The sequence below is a fragment of the Schistocerca cancellata genome, chromosome 10, assembly GCF_023864275.1.
Source record: "Schistocerca cancellata isolate TAMUIC-IGC-003103 chromosome 10, iqSchCanc2.1, whole genome shotgun sequence".
Lineage (NCBI taxonomy): Eukaryota > Metazoa > Arthropoda > Insecta > Orthoptera > Acrididae > Schistocerca > Schistocerca cancellata.
Window position 1 is genome coordinate 10163151 of NC_064635.1, and position 16478 is coordinate 10179628.

The following is a 16478-nucleotide window of genomic DNA, read 5'->3' on the forward strand; positions in this document are numbered from 1 at the left end:
CATGGCAATAAGACTCATACATGAGTTAGGCATGAAATTTTTGCATAACATAAATACATAATAGTATATCCTTATTCTTTTTAAAAAAATGCTTATACCTTTTGTGGTCCAACAAAATGAAGAAATAAATGCATTGGTGGACAGGATAACAGCACTATGACAAAAGAACTGCTTTCAACAATACTAAAAATTATAGAGCAGAGCCATTTATTGGAGGTTTGACTTCATTTAAAATTCTCCTAAATTTTCTTAACATACATAAGGGAGAAATTTGAGCACAAAATTAAAATATTTTTTGTCAGAAGAAATGTTTATATTCCTCCAAAGAATTTTATGAAGATGTCATGTATTAAACGAAATTACAACAATATTATGAAAATCACAGTTTGCTACTTGCCACATAGATGAGGCATTGAGTTACAGACAGGCACACTGAGAAAACTACTACACATTTCAGCTTTCGGCCACAAGGCCTTCTTCAGAAAAAGAAAGAACACACACACACAGACACATACACACACACAGACACACACACACACACACACACACACACACACACACACACACACACACACACACACACACACACACGGTCACTGTCTCTGGCTGCTGTGGCCTGACTGCAGACTGGAACATCTGACATGAGCAGCAGTCCTGCCAGTGAGAATGTAAAGGGATGTGGTGGGGACAGGATAGGGCTGTGCTAGGTGCAGAGTTGGGACACTGTGATAGGTGGAGGGAGAGGAGGGAAGGGGGAGCAGAAAAGCCAGAGGAGGGAAGTGGAGAAGGGGAAGAGAATAGTGCGTGCATTGGCGGAATGGAGGCATGTGCAGTGCTGGTGTGGGAGCTGGGAAGGGGATAGGTAGGTGGAGAACAGAGAATAGTGAAGGTTGAAGCCAGGGAGGTTGCAGGAACGATGGACAGGTTTTGGGCGGGCTCCCACCAGGACAATTCAGAAAAGCTGGTGTCGGCAGGAAGGATCCAGGTGGCACAGGCTATGAAGCAATTGTCAAAGTGAAGTACATCATGTTGTGCAGCACATTCAGCAACTTGAACGGTCCAGCTGTCTCTCACTGCCTGTTTGTGAGTGATCATTTGCGCCAACAGACATCTACTTATTTGTCATACCACACGGTACAATGGTTGCAGCTTAGTTTGTAAATCACATGGCTGCCTTCACAGGTAGCCCTGACTTTACTGGAATAGGAGATGCCTATGACAGGACTGGAATAGAGTAGGTGCTGGTGGGAGGAGGTACGAGACAGGTTTTACATCGACAACTATTTCATGCAAGGATACGAGCCATGGGACAAGGAATTGGGGGCAGGGGTGCAGTAGGGACAGAATGGTTGGTCGATTTAGGGGAAGAAACCAAACAACGAGGTCATCGGTTTCATCAGATTAAGGAAAGGACGGGGAAGTAAGTCGGCCGTGCCCTGCCAAAGGAACCATTGCGGCACTTGCCTGAAGCGATTTACGGAAATCGTGGAAAACCTAAATCGGGACAGCCGAACGCGGGATTGACCCGTCGTCCTCCCAAACGCGAGTCCAGTGTGCTAACCACTGTGCCACCTCACTCGGTAGTAGGGACAGAGATGGGTACCGTGCAGTCTGGTTGGTGCTGGAATACTGATATGGGAGGGGTGGGGCAGATAGTGGGAACAATAGTGGGTAGGACACTCCTTTGGGCACAAGGAGAGGTAGTCAAAATTCTGGTGGAGATTCGATTCAGTTGCCCGAGTCACGGACGGTACCGAGCCACAGGACAAGTGCTCCTTTGTGGCCGCACAGTGGGAGGTCGTGGTCACTGGAGAGACAAGGCATAGGAGATCTGTTTCTGAAGAAGGTTGGGAGGGTAATTTTGGTATATGAAGACCTCAGTGAAATTACTTGTATTATATGAAATTATTTGTGTTGCGAATCAGTTCCAAGCGGAAGCTTATGAATTGGAACGTACTAAATATATAAAGCAGATATAAAATGCATCAATAGTCTTATGTAAGATATAAGCACATCAGAAAAAAATTGTTCACGGCTTAAAAGTACACACTGGTCGCTAAGGAGCACCGTAGACGGTGTAAGACTGGCACCAGACAGTCATCTTGCCCTCCAGCACTGGCATTTTGAGGACATGACAGAATGGCAGGAAGGAGCCATAGTGTTTGGATGTGCCTGTCATTACAATGTGAATCGAGTGGTTCGATCTGTCGGTATCAATGCAGGCTGTTCGACACATCGACAGGGGTGGTTTGAAAATTGCAGAATCACCACCGGATGTCGATGGTAGGGTGACAGTGTACCCCAGTAATAATATTTTGTAATTTACAAATAAACATGTGCCACACTAGTGCTCTCGATAAGAGATCTACGGTGTGGGCGTCCTGTGTAGTGATTTCTGAAGATGGCAAAAATCCGAAATTCAAGGAGCGATTATGTAGTTCATAAAGAAAGTACGAAAATGAAGGAAATTTGTGCTGATTTCCAGAACACAATGGGGGACTCTCCTCCTCCTCATTTGACTGCTGCAGAATGGAGGGACGAGTCGGATGGTGATCCTGTGGTGCCACTACCCCTAATATTTCTGCAAAATTGCATAAAATGGTCACAGAGGATAACTGACTGAAAATGCAAGGAATTGCCAAAGATGCAGGGATGTCACCTGAATGCACTTGTTACATTTTAACGGTGAAATCGGACACGAGAAAAATAACTGCCAGACAGATGCCATGACTCTTTAAGAGTGCAGGCTCAAAAATGGATCAGAATGGAAATGTCCAAACAATGTTTCACTTGTTCTCAGAGCAACTGATAAGATTTTCTGCACTGGTTAGTAACTGCACGTGAAACATGTGTCCACTGTTATACCATTCAAAACAGTGGAATTATGACAATTAATTGTCAGCAAGAAAAGCAAAGGCAATACAGTTGGCCACAAATGTCAAGGCATCAGTTTTCTGGAATGTGAAAGGCATTCACCAAATACATTATTTTCTCACTTGTCAAATAATTATAGAACAATACTACATCAATCTCACCGACTGAATACAGTGAAAGATGCACAAAAAGAGACTGAATTTGGTAACAGAGAAAGTCATCTTTCATAGTGACAATGCAACCACACATGAGTATCACAGCCACGGTAAAAATATGTGAACTAAGACACGAATTGTTGCCACAACCACCTTTTTTGCCTGATTTGGCTGCATCAGGCTTCCATCTCTTCCTCAAGCTAAAATTTACCTCAGTGGACAGAGATTCTCTTTGAATAAAAAACTGACAGCTGAAGATGATGGATATTTTGCAGAGCTGGAGAATCTAATATTTGAGATTGGATCGAGGCATAGGAACATCATCGGATCGAGTGCAATAGTTTACGGGAAGCCTAGATTGCAAAATAAAAATATTTCACTGAGGTAAGTCGTTCCTTTCTATTCCGTTCAGAGAACTGTTCAAACTACCCTTGTATGAGGAATGGTCTATCACTCCCAGTCATGTACTGGGACCATCAGAACAGTGGGCACAAAAAGATCCTAACTGACAGGGAACAAAAAAGAATGTCACATCTCATCAGTGACAACCGGTTTTGAACTGACAGGAATTGCTGCTGTCAGTAAATGCAGGCACAAGTGAACTATAGGGGCTGTCATCAAAATAGACACTTTAGGATCATCTCACCATCTTACAGCAGTGCCACCCAGCACCCAAATTGCCTTACAAAAGTAACTGTACATATTTTCAGCCCACTATTTCCATTGCAGTAGAGTGAAAGATATTTGTTTGTACGGTTTTGTGAAACCCACGTTTTACTGAAGTCACATCTGGAGACTCTTCTGATGTCACTGCATTGTTTACACAGAATACAGTCGATTCGGAAATACGAGGTTTTACTGTCAGTTTATAAATTTGTGCAAAATTTATATTATTCCTGGCTTCTTTAGTGTCAGCCATATCGGGGAAAAAAAACTTCAGTATGTTCGATACAACAATCTTAGTTTATTTTCGAATGTCTTGTCATCCTTTACTCACATGGACCAGTTGGACCCTCGCTCCTTCGTTACCCCCACTATAACACACAAGTCAATGCACCTTTCTAAAGAAGACAGAAACCACACACAAACATACAATATCACACAGAAACACTGAAAATGCAGGTGGCGCTGACCTCCATTGTCGCTGCAGTGCTGTGATAACACCACTGGACACAGCATGGCAAGAAAATGGTTTTCTCGGTTTAAGGAGCATCATTTTAACATTAGTGTCTCTCCAGTAACAAGAAGGCCTTTGGGGTATCGTGAAGCTCATTTAAACACATTAATCCACAATGATCCACATCAGTGTAACCGAGAACTGGCAAATGTGATAAACTGTGATCATTCCACCATCGTACGGCATTTGCACGGAATGTGGAAGTTTCAAAAATAGGGTGTAGGGGTACCACACACTCTAAGCAAAAATCACAAAAATCATAATGTCGCCATTTGTGCATCTCGGCTTGTTCATCATCAATTGACAGGGTGTCTACGTGGACGAGAAAAAAAAATTCCCGGATTTTTCCCGGATTTCCCGGTTAAAAACACAATTTCTCCCGGATGAAATTGCGTATAAAGCGGGTGAAAATACATCCGGGTTAAGTAACAGTATACTTTCCCTCGGAGCTATAAAACGTATCAGTCCTTTGAATCGTAAAGGTCTTATACCGGCGGAGGACGTCCCACCACTTTAGGAAACGAAATCCTGGAAAAACAATGCGTTTGGAAAGTTGTTTGATGCGGGACAATTATTTTCGTATTCCGAAAGTATTTACACAAATTCCACAAATTACAGCACGGTAGCTTCCGAAACTCTAAAATAGAGATTGCGTTGAGCGATGCACTTTTGTCAGCCAGTCATAGCTCATGTCACGTGACCTCGCTAGCGAATGACGGCAGTTATTCAGAGCACGAGGCCTACGAGAAAGACAGGCCGCGGCGCGTACGTTACGAAGTTACGCCGAGCTCGCTCAACTCAGCTAAGTGCGTTTCTACACCCGTTAACTCGTAAGCAGATGTGTATGTACGAATGAGAATTGCACCGTCTATTGGCTTCCACTGTTATTAGTCCTACAATGATAGGAAGTCCGTAGGCCTACTAACAGGCTCTAATTTGGCAATTAAAATCGTTCCAAAATGATTATCAGTTGCGTTGAAAAGTCGAAGTGTTCTGGCATGAAGAGACTTGTGACATTGCTCAGTAATGCATTATGCACATTTTTTTGAAGGTCAATTACACTTTTTGGCATCGATTGCATAATTTTTTATCTATGAAAGAACAACATTAAACATGAAAACTAACCTGAAGCTCGGTCTTTTTTTAGCGTGTGTTACTTGTTAAGTCATATCAAATACAAATGTGCCAGTAAAATTTTAAATAGTGGCATAAATGACTTATCTTCTGGGCCCGACATTTTTCAAATAGCTGATCCTCAAAGTGTTACGTTTTGAATGAAAGTTATAAAGCCCTGTGATTTAAGAAATTCACTGCACATTCCCACACGTAACATAAATCATCTTGCATGGAAATTTACTTTGAAAGTAATGCATCTCAAGCCACTATTCGTAATATTTTCTGGTGATTGTTAGAAATTTAAAGAGTTGTGACGTCACTCACATCGAATGCACGTTAGTTGTTACGGACGTACTGCATAATCTTCGACCTAAAGCCTTTGACACTTTTCGGTGTCGGCAAACTGGTCTGTGCATTGTGTAAATTACCCATTTTCTATCCAACTAAACTTTTATTTTGGTGTTATTCTCTGATTTATGTTTCATTGCTGCAGTATTATTCAGCAGTAGTGGACTAAAGTTCTTTGTCAGCGTATCTGATCTTACACGTCAAACCTACAAAACTAACTGAAGTCTAAAACAATGAAAAATCCCGGAATTCTAAAAAATTCCCGGGTTCTTCCCGGATTTGTCCCGGATGAAAAAATTCCCGGGTTTTTCCCGGATCTCCCGGATGTCCCGGGCCGTATACACCCTGATTGACCATTCCTATTCTGTATCATTACTGGTGATAAGAAATAGTGCCTTTATGCTAACATCAGGAAAAGAAAAGAATGGTTGAGCCCAAAAAACAGCAGCAACTCCTGATACAATGACCTGCACGCAACCACAAAAGATCACTATACAGGAGTTGGGTTGTGAAGTCATCCTGCACACACCTTGTTCACCTGATGTGGCACCCTCAGATTTTCACCTTTTCCATTCTCCATCAAACATTCTTCAAGGAACTTCATTTCTGGATGAAAATAAGTGCTTAACATGCCTCAACAGGTTCTTCACCACAAAACCACACAACTTCCAGTTGTGGAATCAAAAAGTTACCCCAGCGTTGTAGATTATTGTAAATAGTGAAGAAGAATATATTACTGACAACCATAGTCTCTATTGTGTGTGCTATGTGTTTATTAAACTTACGCAAAAAGGTTAGAAACTTCTGCACCAACCCAACATTATAATCTGTAACTTACTATAGCTCTGTTTTATACATTTTATAAAGTTATTTCCTACTTTATAAGTTGTTAGAAAATTTTATTACCAACAAAGGTATAAAAGTGAGCAGTAGATAAAAAAAGGGTTGACTACCCCTGCTCAAAATCCTCAAATCTTAATCTCAAAGGAAATTTCTTGCATTATTTGGAGCAGCAGGTGTATAATGTGTCTGGTGTTACATACAACCCCAGAGGAGTGATGTGTTCCATAAGCATTCTTATGGAGAAGTGATACTTGGGAATGAAAGCAGTAAAACAAGTTATAGTAGAGAAGAGCACAAATATTGTGCAGATTTTTTATTTCATTTGGACACGTGGAACCATGCCGAGGGATGACGTGTGTCTTCCAGATGGGGCGGTGACTGCAGCACCTTCGTGAAGGGAAGCACTTGTGCAGATGTGAATACAGAAGCTCCCAGCATCATCGCTCTACTTCAGAGAGGTGTGAAATCCTCACAGAATATAAATATTTTTTACAATAGTTAAGACTGATCAGGCAAATGAAATGTCACTCATATTCATTCATTCTTTGAACAGACTTATACGTCTCAGATGTTAAGATTTGACAAAAGTTACATGTTATCCAGTCAATTCATTTACATTTATAGACAAAACAATGTAAGAAATGCAGTATTAAATGTCCTTACAGTGATAATTACGCACGGAAGAGACAAAGTCCATAATAGCTGCATACAAGGCGACTGTCGAGGAGTGAAAAGATAACAGAAAAACAATATTAAATCTCAGTTAAAGAAATCATTTCCAGTGAAAATGAGCACTACATGCTGCAGTCAAAATCCCCGTAATTTGGTAACTCTACAGGATCTGACGATCAGTGAGTGTCATCAGCTGGATACAGTACACCTGAAGAAACTTGCGGCCTCCACGCTGATTTAAGCCCATTATGAGAGTTAAAGGCAAGGGCCTGATGATTCCTGAAGGTGAGTAATTTTTTGGTTAGTGCGCCTATTTTCAGAGCATAATTATTGTACTGTGTTATTTACTACACTAGCAAAAAAGGAAAAATAAAAAGATAAGTGAGAATTCTAAAGAATAAAATACAGTAACATAGACATAAATGTGAGAATCATTTGGTGCAAATTGATAACAAAAGATGACATCGACAAGTGAGGCAATTTCACAATCAGCTGAAAGGAATGAGGGAAGACCACACAGAAGATGAACCCTGGACAGCAAGTAACCTAGTTCATTACACGCAGGTAAAAAGAAGAAGCAGCAGCTAAGAACCTAAGCTGTGGTGATAAATGAGTAAGCTATTTCCCTGTCAGCTACTGAGTGTCACTCTCTTGTTGTTGTCTTACCTTGTAACAATGTTTACACATATATTTTCAGTACACAGCTTGCCTTTAGAACTCCAACACCAAATATATTAGTAAATAATACAGTTGTACTTAATGTGCATATATAGTATGTGATTTTGAATTGTACAGCAGTGCAAAATTCATTACATAGAGCTGTAACCTCTGACAGTAACTACGGCCTTAACCTGGTTGGACAGAGTGTCCAATTGAGCCCCATGCCCGAGTTCATCAATCACAGTGACTAGTGAGTATCAGTCCCTCAGCCAGAAGTTTTCATTGCGTGAGAGATCCAGAGAATGTAGATCGACATAGCAAAGGCAATTCGTACAGTCTCACTTCATCTCGTCGAACAATAATGTCACAGAGACCTCGAAGATGAGGCACCAGCCTACACTTTAGAAATAGGTCCAAAAAACCATCAATACAAACTGGAGGTGACCTCTCAAAAAATGTTAACTCGAGCCTGTAGTAAACTTCCATATTTGATTCTTTGCACCAGCGAGATGTGATATCTTTGTGTTACTTTGCTTAGAGAGTGTCTTTGTAGAGTCATGGTTGTGAACAGACACCGGACATTAGGACTGAGATATGGCTTCATGCTGATGAAGTGTAATTTTATCCTGTGAACTAAATGTGATCAAAACCACACGTATGAAAGATGTTAACTTTTCTAAATTATTGATTTCAAGAATAAATACAAATCCACCACTCTTAAAGTTAGACTTTACTTTAAAAGTCTTCTTCTTCTTCTTCTTCTTCTTCCAAGTCATGCAACAACCAGCTTTCAAATTCTTCAGTGCTGTCTTTCCGCACTGACTCATCGCACTTACATGTGCAATTGAAGTGCAATTGAAGAAATGTCGCTTTAAAACTTAAATTTCATCATTTTGATATCTTTGTATTGTTCGAACTGAGGGGACAGCCAATTACAGTGTCAAAGAAAGTTGCAACAATGGGTGCTTTGCTGACAGTCCGTCACAATTTGAGACCTCGTCACACTGTCTACTTGCGAACTCATCTCACTGCAAATCTGAGGAAGCAGAACACTTTCTGATAATTTGACATCTGTTGCGTGTCATATCCAGAATGCTGAATCTGTAATGGCCAGTAGTGTAGCACAGTGAATTCAAAAACAGGTGCCCTGGTCAGAACTGTGACCACACTCTTGGTACGGTGCCGACTCATCGCCTCTGCGCAGAAATTGAAGAGCCCGTATGAAAACTTACCTGTAATGCCACCTGCGGCTATCATCATTGCAGTGTTGTCCAACATCTTCAGCTATGGACGTCCCTTCCACTGCGACACACTGAAATGGGGCTCTCTTCAACTGGTCACGTGCAATATCTGTCAACAGTACAGACGTTACTAGTAGTTATCCTAATGAGCAATGAGTTGTGACCAGAGTAAATACTAAAATATTGCATCGTGTGCAAATTATCGATTCATTTAGCACAAGCTTCGGGAAAACATAGCGTCTCCAGTTTCACACTGTCGAAAATATACCACCCTCATCTTGGGTAGTGTCACAACAAGAATTAATGAACAGCAAGCTGTTAGCTCCAGTAGCAGTGCACCTAAATTAAAACAATGTTTGTTCATCAAAACTGACCAGGGAGAATGTTATGTAAAGTCGATGATTGCACATTTTGCAGAGTGGTGTTCAAGGACTTTGGTACACTTACATTTGCTTTCCATTACATTTTCTTTCTAATGGCATTTGTTGGTAACAATAAAAATCAGTTCAGATTAACTGTGACCCTTAGGGTGTGATCACAGTGTTAAGCTTTTTCCTATGCTCCATGTACAACATGTAGGACACAGTAGCAGTAGCAGCAGTAGTAATAGCAGTAGTAGCAGTAGCAGCAGTTGTTACATGGATGAAGGTCACTGCGTATTCACTCATTCGTTCAGTCCCTTCGGGAAGAAAAACCTTCTGGGACATGGAACAAGTCATGGTACACATTTACAATATACAAGGAAATTGTAGAAAGTTAATCTGTGTGCTTCTAGAAGTGAGCTGTCATTTAAGTGTTTATGGCAGCAAAATTCAATCAAGTTAATAGAAATAAAGTGATTACTTTGGAAAAAGCTGCTGTTTCCTCAGTGATACTGAGTAGCTGCACCTTAATATTTACATGGTCATGAGAAAATAGTTAGCTACATCTGTAAAACTGAGTCCAATCATAGCATGTTAGTACCTGTCACATAGCTAACAGGACAACTGAATTCTCATGTCTATATAAAGCAGAGTTCCAATGCCTTCCCACCAGAATACGAAGAACCCTTCACAAGAAGGTAAGGTCTATGTATAAATTATTTTCGTGTCTTGTACTGTTTGTGTGTAGCTTGCAGCTCTGCTTAAACTGAGATTCACTGTCAGTAACAAAACTCGCTGTGGAGTAAATGTGTTGAAAAATGACTGTAAGAATTCAGACATTCTTAAAAAAGATTCTGTGAGGTGTACAGTTGTCTACACAGTATTCTGTATGCTCTCTTCTGCTGAACAAACATTTTTTTTAATGTAGGTTCACTGCCCCAGCAGATAATTGCATATGACAACAGGAATAAAACTAATATCCAAACTAATTCATCATTCGTTTTCAGGTCAACACGATGAGAGATGTTTCTAAGGGCATAACAGAGTCAACTGACCTTCTTGCTTTGTTTATTCATGTTTTGAATCCACTTTCCCTTGTTAACCATCTAGACCCCAAAAAATTTTATATAGTATGTTTCATTCAACCATTAATGTCTATTTCTAGTCATGACAGGTTATTATTGCTTGTTTGAACTCGTGTAATATTAGTACTTGTGAGATTAGGTCTTGAACCGTTAGCTGCGATCCATTAGTAAACCTATTTAATAGCTTCCTATCTCTGTTAATTTAAGTCAGTGTAGTTCATAATAGAACAATCAAACTATTAAACATTGGTATAAAGGGAAGTGCAAAAGCTGAAAGACATCCAAACAGCAGGGTTGCTTGGTTACCTTGCAGAAGCGGTTAAGCATTCATCACAACATTCTGTTAAAAAAGTTGAAGAGATAAACCACAATTCAGATGTGGGACACTGTGTGTTTTCACCTAAAACAGAGTGCATGTCCGTAACCAAATTATAGACTGTCCTCTCTGGTGTAAACTGTATGTACTCTCCTACATGTAGCATACATCACAAGCACTGAACATAATTTGAATACTGGGGCAACTTTTGAAATTTTCAGTGATCTTCTGAAAACTTCATATTTTATAAACATTATTAAAAATACAACTTAGTGGCCTACTTATCAACTAAAATGTTCTTTTAATAATACAGACAGCAAGCAGTAGTCCATACTGTTGGAATTAGTGAATTTAGAAACTTTTTACACACACCATTGTGTGTGACCACATTCCAATGAAAGACAAATCCTTCAGACAGCTGAGCAACTAGCACATCCCCACATACGTGTCTGAAGCCTTCTTTTTGTCTCAAGTTTTTTGACTGTTCTGTGAAACAGGCATTCAGTTCTCCTGGATCAAACAAAGTTTGACACATCTGGCTGGATGAATGATCTTGCCTAATAATTTACAACATGCATATAATAGAGGGAAACATTCCACGTGGGAAAAAATATATCTAAAAACAAAGATGATGTGACTTACCAAACGAAAGCGCTGGCACGTCGATAGACACACAAACGAACACAAACATACAAACAAAATTCTAGCTTTCGCAACCAACGGTTGCCTCGTCAGGAAAGAGGAGGGAAAGACAAAAGGATTTGGGTTTTAAGGGAGAGGGTAAGGAGTCATTCCAATCCCGGAAGTGGAAAGACTTACCTTAGGGGGAAAAAAAGGACGGGTATACACTCGAGGGGGCGCGCACACACACACACACACACACACACACACACACACACACACACACACACATATACAGACACAAGCAGACATGTACAGAGGCAAAGAGTTTGGGCAGAGATGTCAGTCGAGGCGGAAGTGCAGAGGCAAAGATGTTGTTGAATGACAGGTGAGGTATGAGTGGCGGCAACTTGAAATTAGCGGAGATTGAGGCCTGGTGGATAACGGGAAGAGAGGATATATTGAAGAGCAAGTTCCCATCTCCGGAGTTCGGATAGGTTGGTGTTAGTGGGAAGTATCCAGATAACTCGGACGGTGTAACACTGTGCCAAGATGTGTTGGCCGTGCACCAAGGCATGTTTAGCCACAGGGTGATCCTCATTACCAGCAAACACTGCCTGCCTGTGTCCATTCATGCGAATGGACAGTTTGTTGCTGGTCATTCCCACATAGAATGCGTCACAGTGTAGGCAGGTCAGTTGGTAGATCACATGGGTGCTTTCACACGTGGCTCTGCCTTTGATCGTGTACACCCTCCGGGTTACAGGACTGGAGTAGGTGGTGGTGGGAGGATGCATGGGACAGGTTTTACACGGGGGGCGGTTACAAGGGTAGGAGCCAGAGGGTAGGGAAGGTGGTTTGGGGATTTCATAGGGATGAACTAAGAGGTTACGAAGGTTAGGTGGACGGCGGAAAGACACTCTTGGTGGAGTGGGGAGGATTTAATGAAGGATGGATCTCATTTCAGGGCAGGATTTGAGGATGTCATATCCCTGCTGGAGAGCCACATTCAGAGTCTGATCCAGTCCCGGAAAGTATCCTGTCACAAGTGGGGCACTTTTGGGGTTCTTCTGTGGGAGGTTCTGGGTTTGAGAGGATGAGGAAGTGGCTCTGGTTATTTACTTCTGTACCAGGTCAGGAGTGTAGTTGCGGGATGCGAAAGCTGTTGTCAGGTTGTTGGTGTAATGGTTCAGGTATTCCGGACTGGAGCAGATTCGTTTGCCACGAAGACCTAGGCTGTAGGGAAGGGACCATTTGATGTGGAATGGGTGGCAGCTGTCATAATGGAGGTACTGTTGCTTGTTGGTGGGTTTGATGTGGACGGACGTGTGAAGCTGGCCATTGGACAGGTGGAGGTCAACATCAAGGAAAGTGACATGGGATTTGGAGTAGGACCAGGTGAATCTGATGGAACCAAAGGAGTTGAGGTTGGATAGCTCATTCTATGTGGGAATGACCAGCAACAAACTGTCCATTCGCATGAATGGACACAGGCAGACAGTGTTTGTTGGTAATGAGGATCACCCTGTGGCTAAACATGCCTTGGTGCACGGCCAACACATCTTGGCACAGTGTTACACCGTCCGGGTTATCTTCCGTCCGGGTTATCTGGATACTTCCCACTAACACCAACCTATCCGGACTCCAGAGATGGGAACTTGCTCTTCAATATATCCTCTCTTCCCGTTATCCACCAGGCCTCAATCTCCGCTAATTTCAAGTTGCCGCCACTCATACCTCACCTGTCATTCAACAACATCTTTGCCTCTGCACTTCCGCCTCGACTGACATCTCTGCCCAAACTCTTTGCCTCTGTATATGTCTGCTTGTGTCTGTATATGTGTGGATGGATATGTGCGTGTGTGCGAGTGTATACCCGTCCTTTTTTCCCCCTAAGGTAAGTCTTTCCACTCCCGGGATTGGAATGACTCCTTACCCTCTCCCTTAAAACCCAAACCCTTTCGTCTTTCCCTCTCCTTCCTGACGAGGCAACTGTTGGTTGCGAAAGCTAGAATTTTGTGTGTATGTTTGTGTTTGTTTGTGTGTTTATCGACGTGCCAGGGCTTTCGTTTGGTAAGTCACATCATCTTTGTTTTTAGATATAATTTATAACATGCCTTACACTTATCTGGAGTTCCTTCTATGTACCTTTCCAAGCTGCTTTTTTGGCTTATAAGAGCTTAACTTTGTAGTACTTTTTACTTTTCAAATAAGCATTGCAAACCATATTCCTCTGCTCAGTACCTCAATTATCATCACTCTTATGTATTTGGTACAGTATGAGCACATTTCTCTAATTTGTGCCAATTCTTTTGCATACCAGTTAACTTTTTTACTTTTATGTTTACCTGAAAAGCTAACCTCTGCTTCTGCCAGTGAACACACAACTTGACTCATCCCAAGTTCGTGAAGCATCTTCTTCACAACAGACTTTACGGAACATGACGTGTTAGCAAATGGATGATTTACACTAACATAATACAAGATATTGTAACAATAATTTCCATGTAGACTTTGCATCTTTGTTTAGGGTGAGAGAGCAAGCTCTTTAAGTATTTGATACAAAAAGCATTCAACAAGTTATGATAAGTCATTAAAAAATCAACTGGATATCCATATACATCCAAAAGAAAATTAAGAAGTTTCCTCCTTCGTTGCCCTTATAGCATACTGGATTTCTTGTGTACAGCTACTGAATGTTTCTGTTAGTTGCAAGACAAGTGTCATCATTCTTGTAGAGATATCTTTACTCTTACGTCACATAAGTAACTGTCATCTGAGTTTCTCTTAGCATGATTCCATTTTTCTGTAAGGCATTTTGATGACCAATCCAGTAACCTTCTTTAGGTGTTGTAAACTGCATTGTAGACTCCACCTTGTATTCTCCAATACACACCTCTGTGCTCATGTAAATGTTAAACACACAGTAGTATGCAGCAGTAATGTAATATAATTGAGGAAGAGACGGTTTCATTTCAATATAGCACGTTTCCTGCTTATTTTACTATGTTACATTTAACCTATTTACACATAAATATCATAAAATAGAACTGTGATAGTTAGGCTAATACTAATCTTCACTCATTCCATATACCCAAAGGCTCTATGCTGTGATGGATGAAAATGTCTTGAGTTTGTGTATCACTGGAAAAAAATAGGGCTATCAAAATATTCGGATACATGCACCACAAGAAAAATTGGCAACTTCGCAGGTACAGAATGACATATTTTGTGCAATTTCATTCATCAGTGCATCTGGGATTTGATTTTGGGGCAACCTTTCATTTAGGCAGTGTCCATCATATGTGGGTTCCAAAATGGGAATTCCACAATAACAGCAGTTGCAATCTTTGTCCATGAACTGCTAAACAGACTGGATAAAGGAAACAAAGTCACTGGGGTTTATAGATTTGTCTAAGGCCTTTCATTCTGCGACTCATGCAATTCCATTACCCAAATTAGAAAGTTACAGTATAAGAGGAGCAGCACTTAACTTCTTACAACTGCATCTCCTTTATAGTGTAGTAAACTGCATTATAAGAATGAAAGTAAAATCCTAATTGTAAAGCCAGCATACAAAACTCTCAGCCGTGGAGTTCCTCAGGGAAGTATTCTTGGGCCACTTTCATTTACTGTATATATTAATGACACAACGTGGCCACAAAACTCAAACCCAGTTAATTACGCTGGTGATATGCTATTTATTAACTGGGGCTGTACTGATCAGCTAGCCCTTATAAAGCAATAAAGAGAACTCTGAATTGATCACAGAACCTCTGACAATGAGTAAACTTACAGGACTGTTGTAATTACATTCTTGTTGAATTAAAACCAATCTCATACTTAATCATAATCTACAGTTGGAACATCTGATAAATGTGTCTTTAGGCATTGTGATTGACAAACATCTTAAATGGGAAGAGCATATACTTACTGAAACATCTCTCAAATATAATAAATTCTCCTGTTCTTAAACAAGTGTATTTTGGATTAATTCACTTGTATTTGCAATACAAGACTTGAAATTTGGGGTTGGGCATCCACACTCTACATAGACAGAATATTCAAGCTTCAAAAGAGAGCAGTTAGGATGACTGCCAATATAACAGACTGCCAGTCCTGTAGGGCCTACTTCAAAAATTATAATTTATTGATTGTGTATTCATTGTAGGTACTTTATATGTAAAAGAGTGTGATGAAGTGAATGTAATTAATACAGGCATTCACAAGTAAAAGAGAGTGATGGACCGAGTGTAATGAATAGACACCCATAATTACCATACATGAACCAGAAGTGATTACCATAGGATACTAATAAAAAAGCTATATATCACAGTCCACTTGAAGCTGGAAGATAATTCTGTACTAGTTTTCCAAATAATATAAAGCAGCTCCATGAAAATCTTTTTAAAGAAAAATTAAAACAGGTCTTAAGTAAAAAATATTTATACTCAATGAAAGATTTCTGGGCTCCATTACAAACAATTCTAGTTTTGTATACCTCAGCATACTAACAGTGGCAAATGCTTATATAATGTATAAATCTGCTGTATACATCCGTTATGTGTATGGCACGATATCTTTGTAAATGTACTAAACTGTCAATGTCTAAGACTGTAAAGTTTTTATCTACATCTACATGATTACTCTGCAATTCACATTTAAGTGCTTGGCAGAGGGTTCAACGAACCACAATCATACTCTCTCTCTACCACTCCACTACCGAACAGTGCGCGGGAAAAACGAACACCTAAACCTTCCTGTTCGAGCTCTGATTTCTCTTATTTTATTTTGATGATCATTCCTACCTATGTAGCTGGGGCTCAACAAAATATTTTCGCGTTCGGAAGAGAAAGTTGGTGACTGAAATTTCGTAAATAGATCTCGCCGTGACGAAAATGTCTTTGCTTTAATGACTTCCATCCTAACTCGCGTATCATATCTGCCACACTCTCTCCCCTATTACGTGATAATTCAAAACAAGCTGCCCTTTTTTGCACCCTTTCAA

The 16478-nt window shown here is 40.6% G+C and overlaps 1 protein-coding gene across 8 annotated transcripts in view; it reads right to left on the minus strand.

Annotated features, from left to right (window-relative positions):
* LOC126106324 (mitochondrial 2-oxodicarboxylate carrier-like) overlaps window positions 1-16478 on the minus strand; it is a 185220-nt gene that overhangs the window by 163285 nt on the left and 5457 nt on the right. For 6 of the 8 annotated variants that reach the window (XM_049912571.1, XM_049912573.1, XM_049912572.1 and 3 more), the window contains exon 2: window positions 9078-9195. The exons of the other annotated variants lie outside the window; for them this stretch is intronic. In XM_049912571.1, coding sequence (XP_049768528.1) covers window positions 9078-9123 — 46 coding nt within the window. In that variant the 5' untranslated portion in view covers window positions 9124-9195. The remainder of the gene's footprint in view (window positions 1-9077; window positions 9196-16478) is intronic. 8 annotated transcript variants of the gene reach the window in all.